Source organism: Plasmodium brasilianum, chromosome 13 (genome assembly GCF_023973825.1).
Source record: "Plasmodium brasilianum strain Bolivian I chromosome 13, whole genome shotgun sequence".
NCBI classification, from domain to species: Eukaryota; Apicomplexa; class Aconoidasida; order Haemosporida; family Plasmodiidae; genus Plasmodium; species Plasmodium brasilianum.
Window position 1 is genome coordinate 2206040 of NC_090126.1, and position 13054 is coordinate 2219093.

Genomic DNA, 13054 nt, shown 5'->3' on the forward strand with positions numbered 1-13054 from the left:
TGAAGGGAATGTTTAGTATCGTATTTTACAGGATTGTATCTATAAATGATATATTTATCTTTTAATATTATTTTTGCCACTTGACATAGTTTTTATTAATCATGGTTCGGTACCAGTTCTAAATCCAAATGATGTGCCAAAGGGGTTGTATTTGTAGATATACCAAAAGCTTTCTGTTTTAATTTCTGATGGGGTTAATTTGATGTACTGGTAAATATAATCTAGTTCCATTTTATCGAGTGGATTTATATTGTGCCTATTTAATAACTGCTTATATATTAGATCAATATCCAGATTATTAAAAATGTCAGGCATATCTTGTCCTATCTGATCTTGATATTGATATAATTCCTGATGATCATTTATTGCTTGGCTGATAACTTTTTTCACTTTTTCTTTATTTTCATAAAATTCTCTTATTTCGTCATCTGTTGGAGTAACTGATATGGTATTGTTTTTAAAGTAAAAATGAAAATCTCTAGTATCATAAAGAGTCTTTTCTGTATTACTGAGTTCGGTAATTATACCTTTACGTACTTTATATTTATCCCATTCAAATAAAATACTTTCCTTTAGTGCAAAATATTCTCCTTTTCTTTTTTCTCTTTCAATCCATATACGTGAACTAATAAAATTTGAATCATTTGGTTCATCATTTAAACCAAATGTTGATCTTATTCTATCATGTTCTTCTTTTAAATCTGTGTATGCATATCGTTTAGGTAAAAATGGTAAGGGATAATTATTCCAGTATGATCCTCCACTGAATATAGGTATATTTGCTGTTTTGTAAAAAGCATTTTGACTAGTCTTATTTGGGTCCTTAAGACTATTTAAAATAGTATTTCCATCCATAGTACAACCCCTATATCTTAGAAAAATTTCATGTATATCATATTCAGTGTGTTGATACATTGGATAATTTAATGCTAAAACGGAGTCTTTTAGTTGTCCTAATGTTCTTGGTCCTATAATAGATGAAGCTACAAAGGGTCTACTATAAACAAAACTTAAACTTAATTGACTCAGGGTCATCGCATGCGATCGAGCTATTTTCATATATTCTGCAGTAGCATCTTGAGCCCATACACATCTATGTGATTTATATAGATGTGGATATTTATTACATCTACCATTTCTTGGTCCATATGATAAATACCCATAATCTTCCGCCTTATTTCCCCTTGAATCGTCTAAATCATGGTCAAGTTGATCATCCCCTAGTAATGTTTCTGGACCAATAGTATGATATCTCTCTGGGTCTAAATATTTTCCTGTTAATATTCCTCCAGCCAATAATCCATAAGGTACTAATGGCACATTATAATTTTCCTTTAATATCATTTCGACCATTCCTGATGATTCTACTTCATTTCTATGTAATAAATTATATAAATTCTGTACACACAAAATTTTCATATTTTTTTTTTTTTTTTTTTTGATATATTACACCATTCATATATACCCCATACACTTTCATTCGATACAGCAATATGTCTAACTTTTCCTTTAAGAACTAACTTTTCTAATATTTCAAATTGTTCCTCTATGGATATTACCTTTTTATTTTCTAGGTTTAAATTTTCATATCCCCATACATAAGTATCTTCTCCGTTCACACTATTAGGTATGTATCGTTCAGGTAAATCAATAGTTAAAATATCCACATAATTTGTATTTAAATTTTTTAAAATTTTATCTAGCCTTTGTTCTATATTATAAAAACTGGGAGTATCATCTTTGAAACCTTCCATTATCCAACTTAAATAATAATCACCATGTGCACTTTTTTCTACATTCCTTGATGAACACATTCTTAAATTTATGACTATATTTTCTCTTTTTTTATCCTTAAGAAATAAATTCATATTTACGTTTTTACTTTTTTTGTAGCTGTCTGGGTCATGTGGAAATGGATCATATTCACAAATATCAAAAAAATTTATTCCATATTCATAAAAAGCCATATTTAGTAAAACATTTACATCGTCTTTACTTATGAAATTCTCATTTTCATACATACTAGTCCCAATACAAATTTCACTTACACATAGGTTGCTCTCACCTAATTTGCGGTACTTCATTCCGTATATTAAATCCTTATGTGTATATATTTTGTGAGTCTTAAAGCTATTCGAGTTGCTAATTCGTAGCAGCTCATAAAATAGGTGCTTATATTTCAAGCTGCTCCGTTGTTCTGATTTGTCCGTATTGTCAATTGTTTCTCGTTCTTCCAACTTTTCATTTTTATGAACACTCGATAAGATTGCATTCATTAGATCTTGGCTCTCTGGTGGGGGCTTTTCCCCGAATCTAAGTTTACTTATATCTGGTCTTTCTTCATACAACTGATGATTTTTTTCATCTTCTTCTAGTAAAAATTCTACTTTTTTGATGAACTCGATCTTTTTATCTCTCTCTTCCTTTTCCTTTTGCCTTTCTCTTTCCCGTTCTTTTTGTCGCTCTTCTTCCTCTTTCGATATCCCTTTGGTTTCTATCCCCTCTTCTTTTTCAACATTGTCCTCTGCTCTGTCATAATAAAATTCTTCCCCCTTTTGCTCTTCATCTAACATATTTTCCTCATTTTCTGCCTGTACTGCTTCTTCCTTCTGAGCTGTTTTTTTCTTTTTCCTCCCCCTCTTCTTTATATTATTTTCAGCGCGTAAAGCAGAAACTGTAGCACCGTCTGGGGAATCTCTTATGGTGCTACTTCTACCTCTTCTTCCTCTTCTCTTCTGTGATTTGTTCTCCTTTTCTTTTTGCAATTCCCCTTCTTTACTCGCTTTTTCTTTTTGTTTATTTTCCTTCTTCTCTTCAGAGTTCCTTTTCGCGTACGCCTTTGTTGATATGACCAAGCTAGTCATACCACCCGTTGGAGTACCTAAAATTGATAATTTATTGTTCTTTTCTAACGTACTAGGCACTCTCCTCTTTTGTGTTACATAAAGAATATTACTCCAAATAAAGCAAAAAGTAGAATAATTTTTAGTAAGACGACTTTTAAAAGTTTTTATAAATGTAGTGTTCCTCAATGAATACTTCTTTCTGACACTCTTTAATTTTGTTACACTTTTATTTGTTAAGTTGAAGGTTGAAGTGAATGTTGAGGTGTAATAGTTTCTTTTTTTTAATAGGCAAAAATATTCCTTGAAAAGGAGAAATGTGTGAATAACAACAAGGAGTATACTCGTTTGCCCTTTCATAACTGCTCAGCCGAAATAGATTAATTGCCGTACTGGCCTTTTGCTTTCATGCGCTTCGCGAGTATGCACATGTGTACAAATATGCACATATATACGTGCAAACATACATACATACAAACATGCAAACATACTCATACGTATACGCATGTACCTACTTGCTTGCAAATAACACTTGGGTGCATATGTTGGTATGCCTCTTTACAATCCTCTATTTCGTTTCTTCCATAACTTCATCTTGAAAAATATAATGCATTACATGGGTCAAAATGAAGAATTCACTTAATAAAAATACTTGTCCTTTTTTGGCATATTAATGAACACGGGAAATATTTTTTAATTTCCCCCTCCGTTCATTATATGTGGATTATTGGGACTACAAGATTCGCACGAGTTCGACTTAATATGGTCGTTTTATTTTATTGTATTTCATATTGTTTTATTTTATAGTATTTCATATTGTTTTATTTTATTGTATTTCATATTATTTTATTTTATTTTATTATTTGTATATTTTATTTTTTTTATATAATTTATTTCTTTTTTTTTTCCACCCCCCCTAAATTCGAGTTTGCCGAATTTGCTTATGAATAAAATACTGAACAAACAGGAATAATGTTGAAAAAAAAAAAAATAATTAAGCGAAAACTATGAGAGGGTAAAAAGAAAAAAACAAAGAAAGAAAGAAAGAAAGAAGTATATAAGAAGTTTAAGCGAAAGAAATAAAAAAAAGAGAAAAAAAATACCTGTTAAACTTAGATATGGGAGGAGGAAAAAGGTGAACCCTTCCCATCATTTTTAGCTTTAAATTGGCAAAAAAGGAAAATATTTGACCTACATATGATGAAAAAATGTTCAAACGAAATTAATATAAAAAATTGGATGAATATATATACCTACATAGGTAAGCGCCCATAAACGTAAAAGCATAGACATAAGTACACACATACATAAGTACGTACAATATATATATAGGCAATTTTTTACCCATTTAGAGCTATTCTTCAAATAAAAAGACCTCAGATCTATGGGAATTTTTACATAATTTGGGAAAAATAAAAATAGCTGTGAAGTAAGTCGAAAATTATAGACGACATAGTATTTGTTGCTCATTTTTTTTCCTTATTTGTATTTTTGCCTTAGCATGAGTAGCATATAAAAAGATGGTTAGCAGAACATTACGAGAACGAATAGTAAAAATAAAAAATAAACTTAGAACTTATTATTGGAATATTACATAAACAGAAGTACATGTACGTAAAATCACACATATGTATATAGGCACAAGTATATGCATTTATGCATACCCATATATATTATTATGTATATGTACGTATACATATCTATATCTATGTCTATATTGGCAAGCGTGCTCCATAAATTCGGTAGAATATCTGAAGGGAAATGAAGAAGAGACGAATTGGAAACTCAGACAATTCTTCGCGTGCTTTAGAAAATTTGAGTATAGGGGAAGAGAATAAAAAGTATATTTATCCAAGTATAGCAAACTCACCAATACTTTTATGTAATGATAAAATAATATATGGATATGGAAATAGCTTAATAGTATTTTGTTTGAAGGAGAATAAATATATAAAGAAGATCCAAGACCATAGGAATGCTATAAGATCATTGGATGTAAATGAAAATAATAAATACTTTTTAACAACGGGGGATGATAAATTAATTATAATATATGATGAAAATTGGACAGTATGCCACAGAATAATTCACAAAAAAAAAATAGTTAAGGCATATTTCTTGAAATATGTACAACGGGAAGAAAAAAAATTTGAAATACTATTTGTAGACAAATATGGGGATATGTACATATATGATATAAATACGCTCATTCGGAAGGAGGATGAGCCAACGGATAGCGCTACAGTTGAAGGTAACGAAAAAAGGAGTGCAAAAAATGGGCACCTGCGGATAGAGAAGTCGAAGGAGGATGATCAAAAAGAGGAGAAAACGGAGGAAGACGATAAAGGCACTGTCAAACTGCGCTATTTAAACGATGCGTTAAATGAGATTCAGGAAAATGATGACGATTTATTTTTTATGAAAGATTTTGAACATATGTTACAAAATAATTCTGAATGTTCAGAAAATTCGTTACTTAGTGATAAAAGCAATAATAAGCAAGAGGATAATACCGAAGGAGAAATGGTAGACGACTATGCGAACCATGAGTTATTAAATTTAAAGGATAAAAATAAAATGAATAATGTAAAGAAGAAACTAGAAAGGCACTATTTAAAATGTTTACAAAATAAATGTTTGCTTTACCCTATTATGACATGCAATTCTGCTGTAATTTCTTTGTATTATGATAAGAATTTTTTAATAATAGGTGATAGGGATGAAAAAATAAGAATAATAAAAAATAAAAGTATTAATAAGATATATAACTTTTATTTAAATCACAAGCTTTTTATTACTTCACTTCTTTTAATTAATGAACATACATTTTGTTCAGCTGCAGCGGATTGCTACTTACATTTGTGGGATATTAAAACAAAAGAAATTGTCGATTCATTATATCTTGATTTTCATTTTTTATCAAAATTTATAGAATTAAAATTAATATTTAACAATTCCAATCACATGAACAAATATAAATTTATCGTAAGCATTTTAAATTATCATCACACAGCCTCATCCATCTTTGCTACTATAGAAAATTTGAAAGGAATACTAATAATACCATTAATTATGGACAGTAAAACAAATAGTAATATAAAATTTAACAAGGAGAATATCTCGTTTTACCCCTTAAAATATGATGTATTATCCTTCCTCTTTTTAAATGTTTACAATACATATGTCGTATTTTTTACTGATAGAAATAAGGGCACTTTACACCAAATAAAATTAAATGAACACGGTCAGCTCGGTGGTGAGTTGATTACGTATGACCACTCCTTTTTTGATGGCAAGGAAAAAATGGGTAAAACAGAAAAGGCAGTTATATCTCTACATATGCAATTTACTTGTGCGTTGAACTACGTGTGCTGCATGTTGTATTGCTAGTGATTAGTCTAACTTGCTTAATAAATATGACTTAGTCTGTTCTAATGTGCAATTATCTGATCGAATATTCATTAACCTGATTCATTGTGCATTCTTTTTTTTTTTTTTTTTTTTTTCTTTATAGATATAGGATTAATAAATTACTGGAAACACACAACTATAGAGGGTGATTCGTATTAAATTTATATATATATGCATGCACATAGGTACATATGTATGTATGTATGTATGTATTTATGTATGCAAGTACTTAAGTATTACATAAATTTACCATAGCATGAGGATTGTGCCCTCTCCTACTTCTCCTATAAAGCCGCTTAATATAATTAGGTATTTTTTCACTTAAACGTAATACTTCCACTATAATGCTAGATTTATCTACTGTTACTTTTGGAGTGTATACTTCATCTTTATGTTCTATTTTGTTAATAATTAATCCATTTGGATTCTTTTTAAAGAATGCATTAAAATTTTGTAATTTGCATAAATTTTATATTTTATACAAATCATATATAAAAATAGGTTCCTCCCATTTTTATGTATTCCTTTTTTTTTTTAATATTTTACAAAAATTGTTTCTCATTGTACACGTATTTATTTCGGTCTGTACTTGTGTTTATGTATAAACACCCCCCTCATATGGATTATATATTGTCAAAAAAAAAAAAATAAATAAAATAGAATAAAATAAAATAAAATAATGTAATTTAGGTAAACGTTTAAGAGAAACGTGAACTAATCATTTATAAAGGATTAAATGTTTATCTTTTTCATATTACTTTTACTGTTCATCTTTGAAATTTTAAGAAAATAATTGCATATCCGTTTCATTTTTTTCGGATTAGTCAATTTTAAAGCACGAAAAAATACACAAGAAAACTAATATATATGCATATGTACATTAATATAAATGTATATGTATATGTTCGTATTATTATTTGTGTACAAAATATATTCCTATTGTTATATCTCCTCACACTTTTAAAAACCAAGAGAAGTTCTAGTATAAAAATACAACATTTAATTCTTAATAATATTGTCATTATATGTTGTAACTTAGACTAACCTCCATAATTAAACAACGTATTTACGGCATAGTTAAAAATGAACATTGAGGGATAGAGGAAATTGTGACATAAAAAATTATTTTGAGATATTCGAATAACACCCATTGTTTATAGGAGAAAATTAAAAAGTCGAAAGCACAATTAAATGGTATATGGGCATCGGGAGTGGCAAGAATCAAAAAAAAAAAAAAAAAAATAGTTAAACAGTTTTATGTTTTCCTTTCAAATGTGAAGAATTGTATTAATATTTATGTAGAACTTATATACGAAAGAATAACACATATGCGCTTGTTATTTGAGGTATAATTTTCTTTAAAATAATGATTAACAACTCAAATGAATATAGTACAAAAAAAGAATATGAAAAAACATTCTGGGAACAAATTGGGAAGCCCAAACATATTTTAGCCCCAATGGTTGATTTAAGTGAATTAGCTTTTCGATTACTTTGCAGAAATTACAATTGTCATTTAACTTTTACCCCTATGTTACACTCCAAAAATTTTGTTGACCAGGAAAAATATAGAAAAAGCTACTTTCAAAGCTGTGTTAAAGATAAACCTGTAATAGCTCAATTTTGTGGAAATAATTCGAATATTATTTTAAATGCAATTGAGTTTATTAAAAATGATGTAAATGCTGTGGATTTAAATTTAGGGTGCCCTCAACAAATTGCAAAAAAAGGAAATTATGGTGCCTTTTTATTACAGAAACACGATGAAGTTGTCCATTTAGTTTCAGATATAATTAACAATTGTGATATACCTATTACTTGTAAGATTAGAAAAATTGATAAAGACTATCAGAAGACTTTAAATTTATGTTATGATCTTCAAAGTCGTAATGTTAAAATGATTACAATTCATGGAAGAACAAAAGAAGAGAAAGGAATAAATATAAAACATTGCGATTATGAAATTATAAAAATAATTAAAGAACGATTAAGTATTCCTGTAGTAGCAAATGGATCTATTGAACATTTTGAAGATATTGAGAAATGCTTAAATTATACAAAAGCAGATGCAGTTATGTGTGCTGAAATTTTACTTGAAAAGCCATATTTTTTTTCAAATCTAAATGTTGACACAGTAGATATAGTTAATGAATATTATGATTTATTTTTAAAATATGAATCAAATACAAAATATTTAAAAGGTCATCTATTCAAAATGCTTTATAAATATTTTCAAGTACACACCGATCTACGAGACTTACTAAATAATTGTCACTACTTAAATGATTACTTAAACTTTCAAGCAGTTTTAAATGAAAAAAAGAAAGAAGGTGCTTTAATCGAATCATCGCACAGCTGGTACAGGAGATATAGGAAGAGCGTCAATGGGGAGTAGCGCTTGTTTGTGTGGCTATGTTCACATCTGTACGTAGCTGTACGTAGTTGTACGCAAATGTACATATATATATATATATTACGACGTTTTAATTAAACTTTATTTATTTGAAACAACCTTGTCTTACCTATGTATATGTTTTCGAATTACTTGTTGGTGCTTTAATTGATGTATTTCCATTTTAGCTCTTTATTTGTCCATGCTTTGCGTAATTTATTTCAGTTTGACTATATTTTTTTTTTGTTAACTTTGTTCCTATTTTTTAATATAAGATATTTTCAATGTCAGCTTTATTTAACTCGTTCATATGAACAATTTTTTTGTTTTTAAAAAAGGATAAACATTTGGCTAGTCCGTCATTTGCTTTTTTTTTTTTTTTATTTGTCATATTTCAGAACTTTTACAGCTACTTATATGGTTAATATTGAAAATTAAAAAAAAAATTCTGAACGGTACATGTAAAATCATATGATATTTATTTCGCTGTCATAAAAATTCGTACTTTTTCATTTTTTGCATTCAATATTGAATATTCAATATTCAATATTTTATATTTTATAATTTGTATTTTATATTTTATATTTGTATTTTATATTTTTTTTTTTTGTTTTTTTCTTTCTTGTTGTTCTCCGTAATGAATCTAAAACGTATTCGTGAAATATATTACTGTTATTGGGTAATGGAAAAAAAAGAGGATGCCGTTTTCTGGTAAAAACTACTTTTCCTTTTTCTGCCTTCTCATTTTTTTTATGTCTAAAGAGATATTTTCAATATTCTAAAAACGAAACATTATATTAAAACATATACATATATATATGTGTATGTGTATTTGTATGTTTATGTGTATGTGTATTTGTATGTTTATGTGTATTTGTATGTTTATGTTTATGTGTATGTGTATTTGTATGTTTATGTGTATGTGTATGTGTATTTGTATTTGTATGTTTATGTTTATGTGTATGTGTATTTGTATGTTTATGTGTATTTGTATGTTTATGTTTATGTGTATGTGTATGTGTATTTGTATGTTTATGTGTATGTGTATTTGTATGTTTATGTGTATGTGTATGTGTATTTGTATTTGTATGTTTATGTTTATGTGTATGTGTATTTGTATGTTTATGTGTATTTGTATGTTTATGTTTATGTGTATGTGTATGTGTATTTGTATGTTTATGTGTATGTGTATTTGTATGTTTATGTGTATTTGTATGTGTATGTACATATGTGTATAAAAAATTTCGCAGCTTGAAATACTCGCACGGCATTTTCTTTGAAGCAATATTGCACACCTTTTTTTTTTTTTTTTTTTTTTGTTAGATACCTTCTTTATTTCTTCTATTTGTGAATTTAAAAACTCTATGTCATTTTCAGAGGAGGTGATACTTTTTTGTAGCTCGGCTATTTTTTCTTCATAATGTTGGGTGTCGCTATTTATATTCTCATTTATCATATCTATTTGGGCTTTAAGATTTTGTATTTGATAATTTGACAATATCTTGTTATTATTCATCGTTGAAAGATTGCTATTATTATTGCTATTACTATTATTGTTATTACTATTGTTATTATTGATGTTGTTGCTGCTGCTGTTGCTGTTGTTACTGTTATTATTAGTGCCTTTCACGCTTTTAATTGAGTATATTTTTTTCTTTAATTGGTTATCTATATTAATTAACTGTTCTTGTTTTTTCTTTAGAATGTCTTCATTTTGCATATATGTATTTTTTAATTTCATCAAGTCTTCTTTTAACTGTCTAATTTCTTCATATTTTGCTTGTATTGATAATTGAGTTTCATTTAGACAAATTTCATCTATTGCTTTCAATTGTTGCTTTGAAATATTTTCTAAACCTTCTTTGTCATTATTTAATTTTAGTAATATTTCTTCATTTTCTTTTAATTTGTTTTCTAACTTCACTATTTTATCTGTATTGTCTTCTATGTTTACTTTACTTTTCAACAATTCAATATTTTTTTTATATTTATTTAACTCATTTATAGCTGACTTTTCGACAGAATTTTTGGCACTAGAAACTGTCTTCTTTTTAACTTGTAATAGCACATTATCTAAAAACACTTTTTCTAGTTTTAATAAATTCTTTTTTATCTCACAATACATTTCGCCATTTTTTTCGTTTTTACCTCCCTCAACATTCTTCTCTGTATCTAACTTGTTTTTAATAGCTTGTTCTACATTTTTTTTGTTATTTAAAATGGTACTACTTGAGCTCATGTATTTATTCATTTTGTACGTGTTTTTTTATAATTATGTTCGTGTTACATATTTAATAAAAAAAAAAAAAGAAAAAAAAAAAAAAAACTGATTTGTGTTAATTGTAATAATGAACAAGTGCTAAATAATATAAAAAGGAGAAAGAACTGAATTTGTGTTTCTATCCGTAGTTATAATTGCCCATGATATCAATATAACAATAATGATATAATTTTAAAGGAAGCAAATTTTTTAATGGAAGTTATTTCGGATAGTACCTCAAAAGTCTTTCTTCGCATATATTTTATACAAAACAAAGGTAAAGAAGGCAAATATGGAGAATAATAAATTTGAAAAATTTTATATTATTGAAAATGTTAGCAATATGCCTATAAGTGTCAATTTATTTATTCATTTATGTATGTATATGTGTATATATATATATGTGCACATATAATACTTGTACATAAAACACTACATTACTTTTTATGGTTCTCAAGCGCATAATTTTAATTTTATGAACATACTGAAAAAATAATAATAATGGGTGGTAATAATAATTATAATGATAATAAAAATGTAGGTTTATGTAAAATTAAAAGGTTCATACTTTCTTTGTGAAATCGCATATTAGACACAGAATATGTTAAAAAAAATATTAATAATAAAAAAAAATAGTAAGGAATAAAATGTTAGGTATATAAAATAGTAAGAAATAAACTAATAAAAAATAAAATAATAAGAAAATAAAATAATAAGAAAATAAAATAATATGAAAATAGGATTATAAGAAAATAAAATAATAAAAAAAAGAAAGCGCTTGATGAAAGTGTGTAAAGTTGATACATGTAATTTTAAAAGAGAAATACATTGTGATGAAATTTTCTTAATTAATCAACGTATAATAGTACATCTCTTCTACATATATATATATATATATATATATATATATATATGTGCGTATATTACTTTATGTTTATCTGTAATTTCGTAAAACTCAAATGCGAACATTTAAAAAGCAAAAAGGAAAACTATCTTAAAATTTTGTTATATAAAACAAATTATGGCCGAACTTTTTTACAATTTCAATTTTTGTTATTAATAAATTAAAAATTATCTTTTTATGCATAAAAAACTTAAACTTGTTTATGTATACTTTGAAATGAAATTTAATTAGTTTATGCATAATAAAATTGGATTGCTAATTTTTACTTCTATTTAAAATTTCTCGTGAGAAATAAAAAGAAAAAGAAAAGGAAGTTATTTCCTTTTTTCATTTATAAATATAGGCGAAGAGACGTACATTTTTCAAATAAGACATTTCAACCCAACAAGTATAAATTAAATTTCTTGCAGTCTTAAATTCGTAATTCCTTTTCGTTTGCTTATACTTTCTTTGTTGCTTTCATTGCTCCTGTTGCTCCTACTGGTACTATTGCTACTACTTTATTTTTGTATTTTATTCCTTTCTGTTATTCTTTATTTTGCTGTTCAAGTTAAGGAAGGAGCTCAAAAAATATTAGGCTTTCTATTATTAAAACAAAAAACTAATTACGAAAAAAAAAAAGTGTAAGCAGAATTTTCTATTTTACATAAATGAAGTGTATCATTTTTTCTCGTCAAGTTTAAATGTAGTTATATGCCTTACATTTTTATATCAAAAGGTAGAATATGCAAGAAGACGGAATAATAATAAAATGCATTATGTTCAATTGTATTACAAAAGCAGAATTAAATTAATATAGCATTAACAGAAATAATTGTAACAATATACAAATGTAATGACAAAAAAAAAAAAAAAATGAAAAAGGAAACGCGCTTTTTCTAAATGTTATCTCTTCTTTATAAATTGCGTTTTTCTAAGAAGCACATACGTGTGTACAATTATAAAGTTAAGAAAAGAAAAGAAGTAAAAACTTCTTAAAGAAAAGATGGGGTATAAAAATATACGCGGGTTTCGGAAATTCTTATTATGTATATTTTAATAGTAGTACATTGTTAAGTTGCACTAGAATTAAAAAAATAATAAAATAAAAAATAAAATAATAAATAAATACCTAAATAAAGAGAAAATATTTTATGAAAAACCATCATAACGAGATTTATCAAATCATATGCAACATCTTTCTTTAATAGCATACTAAAACTAATAAATTAATTAAATGGTACAAAAAAAAAAAAGAAATAATA

The 13054-nt window shown here is 26.7% G+C and overlaps 4 protein-coding genes across 4 annotated transcripts; 2 read left to right on the forward strand and 2 right to left on the reverse strand.

The window, feature by feature from the left end:
- Positions 1–99: 99 nt before the first annotated feature.
- On the reverse strand, positions 100–3203 carry MKS88_005128 (aldo-keto reductase; the record flags this gene model as incomplete). The annotated part of the gene is made up of 2 exons (XM_067218363.1): positions 100–1398; positions 1503–3203. The coding sequence occupies 2 exons, from the start codon at positions 3201–3203 to the stop codon at positions 100–102; spliced, it is 3000 nt and encodes a 999-aa protein (XP_067071503.1).
- A 1401-nt stretch (positions 3204–4604) lies between these two features.
- Positions 4605–6413, forward strand: MKS88_005129 (WD repeat-containing protein; the record flags this gene model as incomplete). Its single annotated transcript, XM_067218364.1, has 2 exons — positions 4605–6150; positions 6358–6413. The coding sequence occupies 2 exons, from the start codon at positions 4605–4607 to the stop codon at positions 6411–6413; spliced, it is 1602 nt and encodes a 533-aa protein (XP_067071504.1).
- A 1207-nt stretch (positions 6414–7620) lies between these two features.
- On the forward strand, positions 7621–8649 carry MKS88_005130 (tRNA-dihydrouridine synthase; the record flags this gene model as incomplete). Its single annotated transcript, XM_067218365.1, has 1 exon — positions 7621–8649. One exon carries the CDS (start codon positions 7621–7623, stop codon positions 8647–8649), a length of 1029 nt encoding a protein of 342 aa, XP_067071505.1.
- A 715-nt stretch (positions 8650–9364) lies between these two features.
- MKS88_005131 (uncharacterized protein) lies at positions 9365–10897 on the reverse strand (the record flags this gene model as incomplete). The annotated part of the gene is made up of 2 exons (XM_067218366.1): positions 9365–9424; positions 9974–10897. The coding sequence occupies 2 exons, from the start codon at positions 10895–10897 to the stop codon at positions 9365–9367; spliced, it is 984 nt and encodes a 327-aa protein (XP_067071506.1).
- Between the last annotated feature and the right edge of the window lie 2157 nt (positions 10898–13054).